This window comes from Rhinopithecus bieti, unplaced genomic scaffold, assembly GCF_001698545.2.
Source record: "Rhinopithecus bieti isolate Rb0 unplaced genomic scaffold, ASM169854v2 scaffold_7969, whole genome shotgun sequence".
Lineage (NCBI taxonomy): Eukaryota > Metazoa > Chordata > Mammalia > Primates > Cercopithecidae > Rhinopithecus > Rhinopithecus bieti.
In genome coordinates this window covers 55,664-71,542 of record NW_016805545.1, presented here as the reverse complement: position 1 = coordinate 71,542, position 15,879 = coordinate 55,664, and the positions used below count along the sequence as shown (strand labels likewise).

The following is a 15,879-nucleotide window of genomic DNA, read 5'->3' as shown; positions in this document are numbered from 1 at the left end:
GGGGGTAAAGTCCATAAAAAGAAAAAAGGAGAAAAGATGCTAAATAGTTACATCAACTCCTGACAATACTTTAACATTTGCCAAAATGCCTCATGCTAAAAAGTGGTTGACACTCTTTTCCACAGTCTTAGAAAGAGATCAACTGCATGACTAATGTGTCGGTTCACTGAAGATTAAAACACATTTTGATGGACTTTTCGAGGACTGAAAATTTTGCTGTTCAAAAATTATATGAGAGTGTTACAAGTGACCTTTGCAATGGAAGGCATTTGGACTTCATGGCATCTAGCAAATTGCAATTTTGTACCAGAGAAAATGCCACTCTCCTTGAAATTTTCATAGTAACTAATTATGTTATATTCCATATGTTTCCATAGCCTTGATAACAAAAGAATGGAACTCAGAGGTCACATATTCCAAGAAAATATAAAAGGGATACAGATTTAGAAGGAAAATGAGAATGAAAATTACAGCCAATTCTCACTCTTTAGGGAATAGACTCACCCAATAACCATGAATTTTGCTGGGTATGAAAACAAGAAGCAACAAAATAAAAAATTATGCTCTCTTAGAATGAAGGTAAAATAAACTATTAGAAATATTTTAAAAGAATGGCAAAGATCAATAAAACATAAAGAATAAAGGGAAAAATAAATATTTTGATGATAAAAGAAAAGCAAAAGACAATAAAAATTATGTAATAAAAAGTTAAGACTGGGCACAGTGGTTCACACCTGTAGTCCCAGCACTTTGGGAGGCCGAGGCAGGAAAATTGCTTGAGGCCAGGAGTTTGAGAGCAGCCTGGGCAACAAAGCAAGATCCCATTGCTTTAAAATAAAAAAAGTTAAGTTAAACCATCAGTTTAGGCCAGGCATGGTGGCTCACTCCTGTAATCCCAGCACCTTGGGAGGCTGAGGCAGGTGGATCACCTGAGGTCTGGAGTTTGAGACCAGCCTGGCCAAGATGGCAAAACCCCATCTCTACTAAAAATACAAAAATTAGCCAGGTGTGGTTGTGGGCACCTGTAACCCCAGCTACTCAGGAGGCTGAGGCAGGAGAATCACTTGAACTAGGCAGGCGGAGGTTGCAGTGAGCTGAGATCGCACCATAGCACTCCAGCCTGGATGACAAGAGCAAAACTTTGTCTCAAAACAAACAAAAAACCATGAGTTTAAAAACTACATAAAATTAAAGGTAAAGATGAAGAAAACTAATATGGAGCCAGGATATTTTAAAAGTTAAAATTTTAAAAAAACATGAAATTATACCAGGTGTGGTCCAGCTTTGTTGCCATCATCCATTGGACTCCATTCTTTGAATACGTTATCTCTGGGCTCACTTTCACTTTCTCCAACACTCTCCCTCTCATAATTCTTAGTGAATTCAACATCCACACCAGTCGTTCTCCGCCCTTACCTGACAGCTCTGTGACTTCCTCTCCCATAAGAATCTTGTCCTATATATTTCAGCCACTAATTCCCATGGCTATCCCTTGGAAATTACAATGACAACTTCCTAATAAATCCTCCATAGCCTCAATTTCAAACATCCCCCTCTCTTTCCTACACTAGCAATTGTTCCTCTCTACTGTGTAACTCCCACCAACATTTGCATATGTAGTAACCTCCTATCTTAAAAAATAAAATCCAATCTAGACTCACTTTCCTCTCCAAGTATTATCCACTTCTCTCTTTCTGTTTCAAACATCTTGAAAGAGAAGTTGTTCTCACTGCTTCTCATTCCCTTCCCCCACTATCTCTTGAGTCCATTCAAACCAAACGTCTACCCTGACCATCCCACTGGAACAGCCTTGTCAAAGTTACCAGTGACCTCCGCATTGCTAGATCCAGTAGTTCTCAGTCCTTGTCCCACTGGTCTTTCAGCCACATCTGATACAGTTAACAGTCTCTCCTTCTTCAAACATTTACTGAAATGGAAAACTGTAGGAGAAGCAGTTTGAGAGGAACTATCAGGAGCTCAGTTTTGTAATATGAGATCCTCATTCACTTAGGATAATTTGTGCCATGGGAGAAAAAAAAAGACCACCACTGAAAATCAATCCACATACAACAAGAAAAAACATGACATAGAAATAATGTAGAGAAGGTGAATTTGAAAGCTTCTATTAAGATCGAAACCAAAGTTTATGAAAGTAAGTTTACTTTTATTCTCAACACAATGTAGGTTACAATTGCATGTTTATTAACTCAGAAGAAACAGTGAATCAGTGTTCTTTTCAAAATGCTTGACAAAATTACATAACACAACATGACATCCTCTGTTTCACGGAAGTTTTGCAGAATGTTCATAAAGAGAATAATTCTCACAAAAATTTTGGAGGGCTTTATCTGAAAGAGATTCGTAACTCTAATTTTTTTTCAAGTTACACTTTTTGACATATCTATCAAAGGAGATTTTAACTGTGCAGGATTCTTCTTTGAAAAACATCATACCTATAATTAGAACAAATCTCCAAGATCACTTTCTTTGATTTCATAAAGTCCCGCATTTTTGCAAGATTTGCAACCTCACTTTGCCATTAGGTTATGCCATATATTTACTGGATAAGAGACTGGCCCACCGAGACTTAAAGGACAGGACTAGTGTTTAGCAAAAAAGAAGTCTGGGTAAGGATTCATTTTATAGGTGATTCATTCCTTTTTATATTGTGTGAATTTTTTATTCCTTATATAATCTCATAAACACCAATAATTGGATAATAAATCATAAAAGAAAATGGTTCCCTGAAAAGAGTACTTGGAAAGAATCCATGGAGGGAAAATTAAATAAATCATGTTCCATCTACACAATGAATACCGTGGCTAAAAGAATAAAGTCAGGTTGCATATTGTGATAGAACTATCACTGGGGTCACTAAGATATTATGTGAACAAAGGAAAGTTGCAGAATCACAAAGGTATGGTCTAATTACTGCATTTTCCTCTTAATGTGTGTAGTATTTGGGAGGAATATCTGGGAAGGGAAATAAGAATGGGGTGATGAGTGACAAGATTTTCATTATTTATTCTGTATAGGTCTATGTATTTCTACAGTGTTTCATTTCTTTGCAAAGAGCATATATTTATGTACTACTTATATAATTAAAATCTATTAATCATTAAATATATTAAAATAAAAGTTAAAGGATAGAAAGATAAAATAATAAAGAGAAGATAGGTTATATACAGATAACCCAAATGTTAAAAATAAAAGGAAGTGAAAATAAAATATATAAATGTTCATAAGGGACAATTATAAAACCAGAATACAAATAAAGTGTAAAAGCTAAGAAAATAAAACAATGAAAATATAATTAGAATAAAAGGTAAAGAGACATCAAAGATGTTGAGAGAAAGGATTTCAACATAGCGAATTAAAAGTTAAAAACAAAGCAAATTAAAAGTTTTTTTTAAAAAGCAAATTTAGGCCGGGTGTAGTGAGGCTCATGCCTGTAATTCCAGCACTTTGGGAGGCCGAGGTGGGAGGATCGCTTGAATTCAGGCATTTGAGACCAGCCTGGGCAGCATGGTGAAACCTCATCTCTACAAAAAATGCAAAAATTAGCCAGAGGTAGTGAAACGTGTCTGTAGTCCCAGCTACTTGGGAAACTGAGGCATGAGAATAGCTTGAACCCAGGAGGTGGAGGTTGCAGTGAGCCAAGATGGTGCCACAGCACTCCAGCCTGGGTGACAGAGTGAGACCCTGTCTCAAAAAAAAAAAAAAAGCATATTTAGAGACTCAGAATTTTTTAAGTGTAAGACAGTAGTTCAGAATCAAAAGCCCAACATTTCATACAGAAATAAGAGTTGTTCACATTTGAAATTTTAGGGGATTTCATTAACATTTGTGGTTTCAGAGCATTTGGAATTTCTTGTACGATGTCCCCAGAAAGACTGTCTCAAAAACAAAGGGCAGATCAGAGTATCCAGCTCCACCTCAGTGGGTAGCCCCCGCAACACCAGCCTGACTCCTCTTAGACATTTGCAGAGATATTCATACATCTTTCAAAGGCTCCCACTTGTGGTCCCACTTTCTAATCCCAAGCTTGACCTTCAAAAATATTCTATTATTTCTGTTATTTCAGATCTTTGACTTTTCTCTCACTGAAGAAGAAATGAAGGACATTGAAGCCTTGAATAAAAATGTCCGCTTTGTGCCATTGCTCATGTAAGTTCTGGGGATCATTAATGGGTACTGGCCAGTGGTATTGAATGGTCATGTGTCAAGCAACAAGGCTTATATGAACCCTGACCTATGTCCATAGCACCAGGGCAAAGCATGGTGGGCCGCATATTCCGAATGTTAACATGCCTGAGGGAAATACATCCACTACAGCGCCTTCCACAAGCCTACACTCTCACTGAAAAGGAAAGTCCTAGCATCTGTGACATTCCGTGACTTAGGTAAAGGCAGGCAGACTAAGGAGCCTGAGGAGAATTAATTTATCATGTACATATGCTAAAACAACAGCAGCACAAATGTTGAAACAACTTATTTATTTATTCCTAAAAATCAAAGTGATGCACAAATTAGGGCAAAATTATAAAAAAAAAAAAATTCTGAGAGGCAGGATAATGTTGCAGAAAGAGCACTAGATTGAAAAACAAGAACTTAGACTTTTAGATAAATACTTTCTTGCCGATAAGATTTTAGTTTCTAGCTCTACCTATTAGCTGACTTCCCACAAGCAAAACTTGGTATACTCCTTCAAAATGGCAAGTTCGGCCACTGAAGTAGCTCTTTATTCTCTAAATATTACAGGCCCTTTAAAAAAAATAGTTTGGGCCAGGTGTGGTGGCTCACGCCTGTAATCCCAACACTTCGGGAGGCCGAGGTGGGTGGATTGCCTGAGGTTGGGAGCTAGAGACCACCCTGGCCAACACGGAGAAACCCCGTCTCTGCTAAAAATACAAAAATTAGCTGGGTGTGGTGGCACATGCCTGTAATCCCAGCTACACAGGAGACTGAGGCAGGAGAATCGCTTGAACCCAGGAGGCAGGGGTTGCAGTGAGCCGAGATCATGCCATTGCATTCCAGCCTGGGCAACAAGAGCAAAACTCTATCTCAAAAAGAAAAAAAAGAATATAGTTTCTATATATGTGTATATAGATATACACACACATATACATATATATACTCATATACACACACATGCATTTTTTTCTTCTTAATCATTTTCTATTAATCTTTCAGTTCTTCAAATCACCTGAATAGTCATCTTCGTCTTGAATCTTTAAGTGAGCATTCAGAAAATGCTAAGATGATTCATATAGTTTAGACACTTACTTTATTGATCCCACTGTTTTTCATGGGCCAGAAAGTACACTGACTGGATTAATATTGAATTTCTGAATTAATAAAACAGCTTCCTAATGGAAATTTTTCTGGGGGAAAATTGTTTGACATCAAAAGGCACCACCACCCAGCCTCAAGAACAAAAGAGTAAACATAAACACATAAATAACACTTTCCCAGAACCAACAGTTATAGGTTAATTAATAGCTCTTGAAGATAAACGATTTCTATTGAATTGATATTATGTCATTAAGTTTAGAAGAGAAGCCAGGTGCAGTGTCTCACACCTGTAATTCCAGCACTCTGGGAGGCTAAGATAGGGGAATCACTTGAGGCCCAGAGTTCAACACCAGCCTGGACAACATAGCAAGACCCCATCTCTACAAAAAATTTAAAAATAAGCCATCATGGTAGCAAGCACCTGTAGTAGTAGCTACTCAGGAGGCTGAGGTGGGAGGATCACTTGAACCCAAGACTTTGAGTGAGCTATGACTACACTCCATCCTGGTAGACAGAGTGACGCACTGTCTCAAAAAAATACAAAAAACAAACAAACAAAACCAGTATAATAAATCCACCAATGTACTAATTGTTTTACAGACAGTTGGTGACATTATTCATCTTGACATTTGACATATTTAAAAGTCATTATAGCAACTTAGGGGAAAAAATAACTCTTACCAGGAAATAACTAGAAAAATCAGCAAGGTGAAACAAGAATTAGACCCCATTAATCACAAATACTGTATCATTTAGAGATACTGGACCATGATGTTTTTCAGCTTTTATCAAGTTGATTTTAACATTTAAAATCTTAATATTTTCCATTTTAATTTACAGTACCTACAGAAAACTAAATCAGGAACACACACATTCCAGACATTTCACAGACCATTTCATCATTGTTATTTAAGAGCTAAATTCACTGCCATCATCATTGTCATAATCATCAAGGAAACTTATTTTGCTACTCATCGCCTTTCTAGATCTCAAACTCTCAACAGGCAGGAGGTCTAGTGAGAGGGGCAAGTAAAAATGCTAATGAGACTGGGTGTGGTGGCTTATACCTGTAGTCCCAGCACTTTGGGAGGCCGAGACAGGGGGACTGCTTCAGCCCAGGAGTTCAGCTTGGGCAACCGTGGTGGCACATACCTATAATCCCAGCTACTTGGGAGGCTGAGGCAGGAGGCTTGCTTGGGAGCCCAGAAGTTTGAGGTTGCAATGAGCTATGATCATGCCACTGCACTCTGACCTGAGTGACAGAGCGAGATTCCATCTGTAAAAAAAAAAAAAAAAAAAAGGCCGGGCGCGGTGGCTCAAGCCTGTAATCCCAGCACTTTGGGAGGCCGAGACGGGTGGATCATGAGGTCAGGAGATCGAGACCATCCTGGCTAACACGGTGAAACCCCGTCTCTACTAAAAAAAATACAAAAAAACTAGCTGGGCGATGTGGCGGGCGCCTGTAGTCCCAGCTACTTGGGAGGCTGAGGCAGGAGAATGGCGTAAACCCGGGAGGCGGAGCTTGCAGTGAACTGAGATCCAGCCACTGCACTCCAGCCTGGGCGACAGAGCGAGACTCCGTCTCAAAAAAAAAATAGAAATACATATTCTAAAAAAAAAAAAAGAAAGAAAGAAAAAATTGCTCATCAGCAGCGGGTGACATGACACTGGTAATAAGAGTTTTGAAGAGAAATGCTCATGTAGTGGATTGGAGAAGGAGGCAGCCAGCGTCAAGGGAACAGAAAGGGGGAAGGAGTAGGGAAGAGGTGTGCACACATGACGTGCCTAAGACATGACTCACCTCTGGGGATTGTGTTCTGAGTAAAATGCTGATAAGGTGGCCGCTAACCTTCCCTCAACACACTCACATTCAGGAGGCTGTCCAGAGCTTCAGGAAAAGGTGCTGGCTTGAGGGAAAACAAAAGAGGAGAGCAGGTAAGAAACAGCAAAGGAATGAATAGGAGAGAGGGGTAGTGTCAGCGAAATTCTCAAAGGATGCTAGTGAAACATACAGCTGTGCAATTTTTGAGTGAACTTTTTTCTGTGGGGGAATTGTTTTGGCAGGTGGCGCGATCATCCTGAATACCCGTTTCATGATGAATACTGACTGCAGGGAGTTCCTGAACAGATTTTCCACTCCCATGAGTGCCAAGACGGTGCCATGGGTAGTCCCCTGGATGTGAAAATGAAAAGGGTTTTACCATCCTGAGAAGAAATAATGATGGAAACATGTTTGATGTTTGTGTAGTGTAAGTGACTTTGACTGAGTCACATTGAAGTAAAAATATTAAAATCTGTTGAAATAACTCTTAGGAAATTATCAACTAATTTTTTCAGATCAATATCTTGTACGTTCCAGACAGAAAAAAATTAGACTTCGGAACAGACATCAAAGGCAACATATGACAACAAGAAGCTCATGAGTCTGGGTAGTAGCGTTGGCAATCTGAGTTCTTTAAGGGTTAACAGGACAACAAAGTGCATGTGGCAGTGTGCTGGCAGTGGCCTTGAGGCTTTGGACCATTGGTTATAAAACAGACACAGCCAAGATAAAATCTACACATGCATTATTAACAAGGAAGTGATTTGCTGCACCTTGAGTTGAGAGGGCTACATGTAGAAAAGTCTTAAAATAGAGCTAAACACCACAGTGGTCAACAAAGCCATCATGATGTTGTTGTTTGTTTCCATCCAATGTATGTTTGTTTAGTTTTTATCCAACTTGAAGAATGAAAACTTAACTGGATCTCTCTTGCATCCTTAAAGGGCCTGAGTCTCAACATGGCTGCTGATCCATACTCGCACATCTTACCATCAATCTTGCCTACATTGATTATAGAACCACTACTATGTGAAAAGGGTTGAAACAACCAACATACACAAATAAAACCCTGCCTTGTAAAATAGTTCTGAGATGCTATTTTAAAAGAGGGATTTAAAAAGGAAACTTTGGGAGATATATTGAAATAAGGTGCTTTATAACATTATTGTATTTAAGACTTTAACAGTGTTACTTGGATAGCTTATATGAATTTTGAGAAAGTAGCAAGTTCAAAAGAACTCTGGTAATTTTACTGTATGTACAATTTAAAGAGTGAATAAGATTATTGGAATTCAGCCATAGAGATATATCTATTTTCAGTTCAACTACAGAAATATATTTTATTCATTCACATTAGGTCACTGTCATAGGATGAGAGAGTTCTTCAAAAATTATGTTTTCCCAAGATCAGTTGCTTATAGATAATCTTCAATGACCTCAAGAGATATATTTCTGAGAAATTATCATTTTTAAAAATTTGGTCTATATTGATTGTTTTCACTGATTCCAATATTATTGCTTACAATGGTGACCTCTGGAAAATATTTTGTTCACAAGAAATAATAAAGTATAATGATTTGTTGCATCACATGAATCTCCATTCTGTTTCTAAGGTTGGGGCAGGGGAAGAATCATCTGAAGCCAGTTAAATTAAAAGGCCTTTGATTTAATTCCTGCTGTACATTTAGCATTGGAAAGAGAGGAAAGAAAAGGGGGTGCCACCAGGCATGGTGACTCATGCCTATAATACCAGCAATTTGAGAGGCCAAGGCAGGTGGATGGCGTGAGCCCAGGAGTTCAAGACCAGCCTGGAACAACATGGTGAAACCCCATCTCTACCAAAAAAAAAAAAAAAAAAAAAATTAGCCAGGAATGGTGCCACACACCTGTAGTCCCAGCTATTCAGGAGGCTGATGTGGGAGGATCACTTGGGTTGGGGGGGCAGAGGTTGCAGTGAGCCAAGATTGTGCCACTGCACCTCGAGCCTGGGTGTGTTGTTTGTCTCAAAAATGTGTGTGTGTGTATGTGTGTTGAGGAGGAAGAGGAAAGAAGGAAGGAAGGAAGGAAGGGAGGGAGGGGAAAAGGAAGGAAGGAAAAGAAGGAAGGAGGGAAGGAAGGAAGGAAGGAAGGAAGGAAGGAAGGGAAGGAAGGAAGGAGAGAACAAAAGGGGGTACCATTATGAAAGAGCAGAAACTTGAGTCCTGGTCCCTGTTGTCAAAGCCCTTCAAAATACTTTAAGGGTATTAGTGTAGAGGTGAGAATGGAAACAACACCTATCAAAGCATTTTTTAAAGACAGGCATTGGAAAAGAGTCCCATCATTTATCAGCGAAAAGGTATTTCTAAAAATTGGAGGAGAGGAATCCTCTCTTAGTCATAACAGAGATGGAGGAAAAAAGATCTCGAGACAGAAAGTAGGAAGCTCAGGAAAGAACAACAGCCTGATGGAAGCTTCTGCATGTTCCTTCTCCCTCCACTGTCACCCCTCTCAAGCTTCCCATCTGTTATGGGTTGAACTGTGTCCTCTCAAAATTCATATGTTAAAGCCCAGCCCCCAGTACCTCAGAATGTGATCTTATATAAAAATAGGGCCAGGTGTGGTGACTCATGCCTGTAATCTTCAGCTATTTGAGAGGCTAAGGTGGAAGGATCACTTGAGGCCAGGAGTTTGAGACCACCCTGGTCAACAGAGGGAGACCTTATGTCTACAAAAATTTAAAAATTAGCTGGATATGGTTGTGCACACATGGCTGGTTGTGCAGACACATAGCACCCAGCTACTTGGGCGGCTGAGGCAGGAGGACTGTGTGAGCCCAGGAGTTTGAGGCTGAAGTGAGCTATGATCATGCCACTATACTCTAGCTTGGATAACAAAGCAAGACCTCATCTCTTAAAAATAAATAAAATAGGGTTATTGCATATGTAATTAATTAAGATGAGATCATACTGGGGTAGGGTGGAGTAAGGTGAACCCTAAACCAATAAGACTGTGTCCTCATAAAAAAGGAAATCTGGACACAGACAACACACAGGGTGAATGTCATGTGAAGATGAAAACAGATCAGGGTGATACTTCTACAAGATAAGAAATGACAAAGATTGCCAACAACTACAAGAAACTAGGCAAAAGGCATGGAACAGATTTCACTTCAGCCCTCAGAGGGAATCAACATTGCCAACACCTTGATCTCAGATGTCTAGCCTTCAGGACTGTGAAACGCTACAGTTTTGTTCTTTAAGCCACCCAGTTTCTGGTACTTAGTTACGGCAGCTTTACAAACGAACACACCATCCCTCAGTAAAGATTTCCTGTCTCTCCAGTTAACATCAGCTGTAAAAATGTCCTTGCCAAATCAATGCTTTGCTGAGTCCAAGTATTGACAACCAATAATCTTGATCTTTTGGGGACTTTTGCAACCCCAAAGAGATGTTTGTTAACCCAAATCAATTTTTCTTATCAATGGCCTCTGATCAGCTATGTAGAAAGATCCATCAATAGTGATGCAACCTGCCTGATAAAGGAGAGGAGACCCATGGCATGCCATGCTCACTGGTCCACAGAAACATAGCGGGCTGGAGCGGCAAAGACATCCTGCCCCAGTACACAGAATGTTTCTGGATCTGCAGTGTTTCTGGATAAGAATGTTTCTTGGCCGGGTGCGATGGCTCACGCCTTTAATCCCAGCACTTTGGGAGGCCGAAGCTGGTGGATCATGTGAGGTCAGGAGTTCAAGATCAGCCTGACCAACATGATGAAACCCTGTCTCTACTAAGTACAAAAAAAAAAATTAGCCAGGCATGGTGGCACATCCCTGTAATCCCAGTTACTTGGGAGGCTGAGGCAGGAGAATCACTTGGACCTGGAAGTTTGCAGTGAGCCAAGATTGTGCCACTGCACTCCAGCCTGGGCAACACAGTGAAACTCCTTCTCAAAAAAAAAAAAACAAAAAAAAGGAATGTTTCTTGATCTTTTTGTAGTTCATGAGCGCGATGACTTAAGTGTTTATGTGCATGTGTGAGATGTGCCACCCTTAAACCTTGTTATAACATCAGCACATTACCCATACGACATGAAAAAAATGTTTCTTATCCCTGACAGTTCTCCAGTTCTCCAAGAGGGCCTCCCTCAGGCACTGTCATTCCTTTCACAGTAATGACACAGCACCAGGAGAGGCCATTAGAGGGGCATAGGCAATGATCCCATGTCTTCAGCCTTCAACACTTTGAGGTGTGTGCATTCCAAGGTCACAGTCATAGGGACTGACAAAGATGAACAAACTCATATTTCCAAGATTTGGTATTTCTCAGAACTCTCAAAATGTCAGGCTTCTGCTGATAACTTCAACGTCTGCTTCTTGAATCAGAATCCTCCCTGAATCCGAATAGTAATCTTAATGTTTCTGTCTCTACACATGAAATCCCCAAATTCTCACTTTAGCTTCTTCCACCCTAGTCTCTGCCTCCCACTCATGAGAAACAGGATGACAGGGTGATGCCCAACTAATAGGCTTACTCTCTCATCCAAGGGGCATTTTGGTAAAAGACTTTTCTGGTGGGTCATATCTCCTCTGGCAGGAGCTATCCCCCTGACTTCCCTGTTAGGATTCTTCAGGATCTCGGCTTGAGCTCAGGCTATCCTCCCTGGATGTACTAACTGCCTTGGGGCAAAATTCTCCTTTTGCACGTCAAGTGCTTGCCTGATTCAGCTCAAAGCAGATCAGACTTTCTTAATAAGGCCACATTCTCTTCTCTCTTTGCCTTCTGCACTCCAAGCTTGAACCAAAACTTGGTTCCTTTATGAAGGACTTCACTGAAGGCCACAGGAAGCATCCAGCACAATCTTCTAACCCAGCACCAAAGCCTGAGCCTTGGCAGACACATGGTCCAAGTTCCAAAATGTAAGTTACACTTTAAGTGAATCTGGTGAATGGGCTGGAGCCTTGGTATGGTGGGGAGTGCGGGGGGTTGCTGGGGAGGAGAGGAAGGGACGGGGTGTTGGGGAAGCCCTCCTATCCGCCTTTTTTTAACAGTTACTCCTCTTCCTTTTTCTCTCTGGCTTCTCATTACTCCAACTAGCAGAGACCAGCCCGGGATGAAGACTGGGCAGTAGCCTGGGAGGAACCGGGCTTCGGTAACCAAACGGGTGCCAGGCGGCCCGGGAAGCGGGGAGGTCCCAGCCTGCGGCCAGGAAGCTCAAGGGGCCGAGCTCTGTGGCAGCTCCATGGGGCCCTGGCGGAGGCAAGGGCACAGCGTGGCTGGCTGCATATGTGAACAAGGTGCGCGGCGGGGCCACGGTCATCGCGGAGCCTGAGCACATCAAGGAGCGCATCGGACTTCAAGGGTTGAAGTGCAAGGCGGCAGCTTTTGATTTCGGGGGCAACCAACTGGGACTCGATGGGTGGAAAACAAGTGCCTAAACAGCAAGCTGCTTACCGCAGTCTCGGTCAGAATGTGTAGGGGCCCCATAGATGTGGGTGCCTGGCGGGGTCCTGGCGCCGACAGCACTCTCGGGTTTGTGTGCTGCGCACAGTATCCTCATCACCACACAATGGAAGCTGCGGAGCTGGGGTCAAAATGAGAAGGGGCAGCTGGGACCTGCGACACCAAGAGAATGGAAGCCCCCAGACTCGCTGAGGGTCTCTGCCAGGAAGTGAGTGTGTAGGCGGCCTGTGGGCGGAACTTCACCTTGGCCTTGCCAGAAACGGGCTCTGCGTTTGCGTTTGGGGAGAACAAGATGGGGCAACTGAGCCTCAGCAACCACACAGGAGCATCCCCAGCCCCGCACAGATCATGGACGACGGGCAGCCCATTACTAGAATGGCCAGTGGAAATGAATTCTGTATAATGGGCGGCAAAGGAGACCTCTATTCCTTCGTGTGCCCTCAGTGTGCTCAGCTGGGACCCAGGCACAGTGATTAATGTAAGGCTGCGAGCTGGTGCCGGTGCCACGATGAGTGGCCCACCTTCACTGAGAATGAAAGATGGGCAGATTCTGCCTGTACCAAAGGTGGTTTTGAGACCCCCAGAACAGGGCAGGGACCCCTCCCCATTTTCCTTACATGCTGTGCTGACTGAAGCTACATTCAACCTTGCGGCCACGCAACCACAAACGTTTCCTTTCACAAAAATAGACCAATCAAATCTGAGACAGAGTACTCTGAGCACAAGCATCTTGGCTAACAGTGGGCACTTTGCAAAAGATGTTCCCCAATGCACTCGCCCAGTAATGTCCTAGCCTGTCCTAACCTGGCTTTTGCTTCATTTCAGTAGTAAAAATCACACCCCTGGGTGGAGATTCAAGATGCTAATGAGACATGCATCACATGAAGAAGCATGTCCAGAGACTGCCTAGGTACAACTGCCAGACTACCCCAAACATGCAATGATGTCACATGGAGGAGGTCCAAAGCAAATGAAACCCCAAACTAACCTGCTGCCAGGGAGCTAGCTGCAGGTCTCTTCCTGTTGCTACCTCCCCTTCTGCTCAGGCTGAGAGCTCCAATAAACTGCCTCGCTCAAGTCCATCTCAGATTCTTGGTCTATTTCTATTTACTAAGGGTCAAGAACCCACCAGCCAGTAACAGTTGTGCAAGTCGCGGCCTGTGATGCTAACCACACATTGATTCTGGACTCCAAGAAATGAGTCTTCTCCTGGGGCTTTGGTTGCTATGGTTGGCTGGGCCACTGAGAGCAGAAGGATGAGATGGTCCCCGCTTGGTGAAGTTGGAGTTTGACTTTCTTGGGTGTGGGGCATCCCAGATCCATGTTGGTTTCACCTGCTCCTTTGCTGTCTGTGAAGTTGGTAGTCTCTTTTTCTGGGGAGCCCAATATCTCCCATGAATCTTCCAAGTACCTGAAAGCAGTGCAAGACCTCTGTGGCTGCAGAATCCGGAGCCTGGCTTGTGGGAAGAGCAGCATCTTTGTAGCCACCAATGAGAGCACCATCAGCTGGGGGCTGTAACCAACCTTTAGGTAATTGGGATACAGGGAGCATGAGCCCAAGTCTTCCACTGCAGCCCAAGAGGTGAAGACTCTGGATGGCATCTTTTCAAAGCAGGTCTCCAATGGCTACTCACACTCCTTCGTGATAGTGCGAAATGAAATTGAGACCAGGAAAGAGAAGATCAAGAAACTGCTAGAGCTGGGCGTGGTGGCTCACCTGTAATCCCAACACTTTGGGAGACCGAGGTGGGCGGATCATCTGAGGTCAGGAGTTCGAGACCAACCTGGCTAACATGGTGAAATCCCGTTTCTACTAAAAATACAAAAAAATAGCCAGGCATGGTGGCGCATGCCTATAATCCCAGCTAATTGGGAGACTGAGGCAGGAGAATCACTTGAACCCAGGAGGTGGAGGTTGCAATGAGCCGAGATCATGCCATTGCACTCCAGTTTGGGAACAAGAGTGAAACTCCATCTCAAAAAAAAGAAAGCACTGCTAGAATACAACCCCTGAACGCTTTGATGTTCCTGGGGACTCCTGCAACTCCACACATCTCCCAGAAGCTATCATTTCCTGTGCACTGGGAGGGGAAGTCAGACAAGGAATTTTAAAAAGCAAAAGTTAGCCAAAGGTGCATTTTGTTAGACTTCCTGGGGTTCCATTTTACAAGGGATCTAATGTTAATTATCCTTGTCTGCATACTTTTAAAAGTCTGTTTTTTTCTCTTCATGTTTAAAATATTTGCTCATATTTGGAAAAAGTATGAGTTGTTATAAAATAGTGGTAAAGACATCCAGATTCCCAGTGAGGACTGTGTTTCCCATTCCACTTCACCCAAATTAACTCAGTCCATTCTAACTTTCAGGAGTGTTCACTTGTTATGCCCCACTTCCACATAGCGATTTTTCCATCAGAATGTTATTAGTTCCTAGTAACAGAAATGCAATTCAGACTACTTTAAGCAGAAATAGTGAATTCAATTTATCACAGAACTGGAAACAAAGAAGTGCAGGGGTAAAGTGGCTGTAAGTAGCTAGAACTCAGGCTCAAACCGTGTGTTTACAACTTGTGGCTGTTTTTACCCCGCTTGGACTAGCCGTCTCCAGACAGCAGGCATGATAGCTCTCAGAAACACTCTCCTTCAACCAGATTAGGAACCCAGAAGAGAGTGAGAGTCTTTGGGAATAGCTCTGTCAAGGAAGTAATCCTGGGAAGAACTCTGATTGGCCAGCATGCATCATGCTGGAACCAATGGTGATGGCCTGGTGCAGACTGAATAGAAAGGCCTGAGACATAAACTCATCCCTGTGCAGAGAATAAGAAAGAGAGGGATGAGGGAGACAGCAGGAGGGGGAAGGAAAGGCAAGAGGGTAGGAGCGGGTGGAAAGAGAGGAGCACTGAGGAGAAAGGAATCATAAGGAACTACAATCTTGCCTGAATCACCAGAAATAGGTTACCCCAAGAAGCAGACAAAATATGAGATGTCTGCAACAGGGACTTTCAGGGCGGGGAGATAAATAAAATTTAAAAGCTATTGGAACCCCCCTGAGTTAAGCCCTGAGTGAGATGTGGCTATGATCTGAGTTACAACATGGTTACAACTTCTGTTCTCAGATACATTAACTCACTTTCTTATTTTTCTTGTTCTGCACAATGACTAGAGAGAATTCAACTGCACCACAGATAAATGCCTCCTGCCTTCTTCATTAATGGCCCTGGTCATAGATTCACTTACCCTTTGCTGCCTCACTTTGCTCAGACCGGATGACAAAAAACACATAAGTATTACACCCTCTGTAAAAAGTGTTAAATGTCCCCTT

At 42.4% G+C, this 15,879-nt stretch overlaps 1 protein-coding gene and 1 pseudogene across 1 annotated transcript in view; both read left to right on the top strand.

Moving 5' to 3' along the window:
- AKR1D1 (aldo-keto reductase family 1 member D1) overlaps positions 1-8,696 on the top strand; it is a 46,740-nt gene extending 38,044 nt beyond the window's left edge. The window contains exons 8-9 of the mRNA XM_017872850.1: positions 4,085-4,167; positions 7,360-8,696. Of these exons, the coding sequence (XP_017728339.1) occupies positions 4,085-4,167; positions 7,360-7,402 (126 nt within the window). The 3' untranslated portion in view covers positions 7,403-8,696. The remainder of the gene's footprint in view (positions 1-4,084; positions 4,168-7,359) is intronic.
- Positions 8,697-9,377: 681 nt separating this feature from the next.
- Positions 9,378-14,281, top strand: LOC108530141 (protein RCC2 pseudogene; annotated as a pseudogene).
- Positions 14,282-15,879: the final 1,598 nt, after the last annotated feature.